Source organism: Atta colombica, unplaced genomic scaffold, assembly GCF_001594045.1.
Source record: "Atta colombica isolate Treedump-2 unplaced genomic scaffold, Acol1.0 scaffold105, whole genome shotgun sequence".
Lineage (NCBI taxonomy): Eukaryota > Metazoa > Arthropoda > Insecta > Hymenoptera > Formicidae > Atta > Atta colombica.
In genome coordinates this window covers 1,123,461-1,125,284 of record NW_017259190.1, presented here as the reverse complement: position 1 = coordinate 1,125,284, position 1,824 = coordinate 1,123,461, and the positions used below count along the sequence as shown (strand labels likewise).

Here is a 1,824-nt window from a genome sequence, read left to right as displayed (position 1 = left end):
AAAGGTAAATAGAAACAAAATAAATATTACAAACGGATATTAAATAATTAAATAGCTTATTATGACAGTATTTTTGAAAAATAAAGATATTAATTAAAATTTTCTTATTGTGAGTTTTAATGAAATTGTATGTTCAAAGATTCGTTAAAAAAACAATTATTAAAGAAGTAAAAAGTTATTAAAAACGAAAGAATATAAAAATATTCCAAACGACTTCTTAAATAAGTATAGATGACAGTAGATTTAACGGCAAAGACAATTTGTTTTGCTTACACTGATTCCTATGCTGAGAACCGCATTAGGATAATCCAAAGCATGAAGAGTTTTATATGTTCCAGCATCGTAAATCTTAACATGCCTGTCCAACGAACCAGATAGTATTCTATGACCATTAGAAGCAATTTTCAGGCAAGTTACAGTTTTATGATGTTGTGTAATTTTCGCGACCAATTTGCCACCCGCAAGAGCATCCCATACTTTAATATCTGAACCACCTTGAAATTATATTAAATAAGTAATAAATAATTTTATATAAACCCTCAATTGTATGAAATTGTATATAATGTGTATATAATATGTATAATTATACATATTATTTACTAAAAAATGTATAAAATTTTTTAAATAATAATAAACGATTTATTAAAATCGTAAATAACAATACGAGTAACAATTTAATACCTGTAATGATCAAAACAAAATCTATTGATGCTTATAATTTCCATATAAATTTATATATTGTATTATTTATATATTGTATGTACATAATATATTCATTTGAATTGCACATCAAAATTTTTTAAAATTATATAGATACATAAAATATAATCAATCATAAATATTATACCTGCAGACAGAAATATTCCTCCAGTCGGCAAGAAGAGTAAACTTTCTACTGGTGCGTTATGATTAACACTAAATACCTTCTTATTTGTTCTGGCATCATACATATTCACAATTTTGTCATACCCGCCGGATAGTAACACATCAGAGGATACAGGACTCACTGCGCCGGCTCTGATATAATCTGTATGTTCATTGAAGCTTGTCAATTGTTTTTCACTAGGTATGTCCCACAAAGCTACAGTCTTATCGTCTGAAAATGAGGCAACACGAACATCATCTGCTGTGAAGAAAACTCTGTGCACTGCAGCCTTGTGTCCAGAAAAGATTCGCAACACGCTATTTGAACTGATATTAAAGAGTTTAATCACTGCTTCTTCTCCACCGACACACAACAGCTTGCCATCTCTACGAAAGCAACCTCCATATGCAGCTTCTTTGAACTTGCTGTAAGTTTTTGTAGCTAACTTTGTGATAGGATTATACAGTTGTACTCGTACTGAGCAGGTTGTTGCGAAATAATGTGGCTCTACTGGTGAAAAGTCAATGTAGTCTATCGGACCAAATTCTTTTATTAAAACTGGAGGCTGTAAACATACATAATTACCATAAATAATTTATCATTCTCTATAAATATAATTTTAATATACGCATAGATTACAAAAATTAATCCTTAATATACACAATGATTTTCTTTACTCAGAGGGTCATTCATGTTCCGAATTAATTTTTATCACTTTAATAAATACACAAAAATTATTAAATGTACTTCTTACATACTTTAACATCTTTAGAAAGTATTTCCAAGGTATTTATATATTTTTAAAAATTATATATAAATGTTATAACTAATTACTTGATGCTCTTTTTTTTGAAGAAAAGAAATATGCTGAGCATGAATGATTTAATCATATATACTAAAAATTAAAAATTTAAGAGATGTTTTAAAGATATCACATTTATTATAGGCAAAAAGAAATA

The 1,824-nt window shown here is 27.8% G+C and overlaps 1 protein-coding gene across 1 annotated transcript in view; it reads right to left on the bottom strand.

Annotated features, from left to right (window-relative positions):
* LOC108689416 (U3 small nucleolar RNA-associated protein 15 homolog) overlaps window positions 1-1,824 on the bottom strand; it is a 3,564-nt gene that overhangs the window by 941 nt on the left and 799 nt on the right. Inside the window, exons 2-3 of the mRNA XM_018196173.1 lie at window positions 848-1,430; window positions 274-494 (exon numbers count right to left, since the gene is read on the bottom strand). Of these exons, the coding sequence (XP_018051662.1) occupies window positions 274-494; window positions 848-1,430 (804 nt within the window). The remainder of the gene's footprint in view (window positions 1-273; window positions 495-847; window positions 1,431-1,824) is intronic.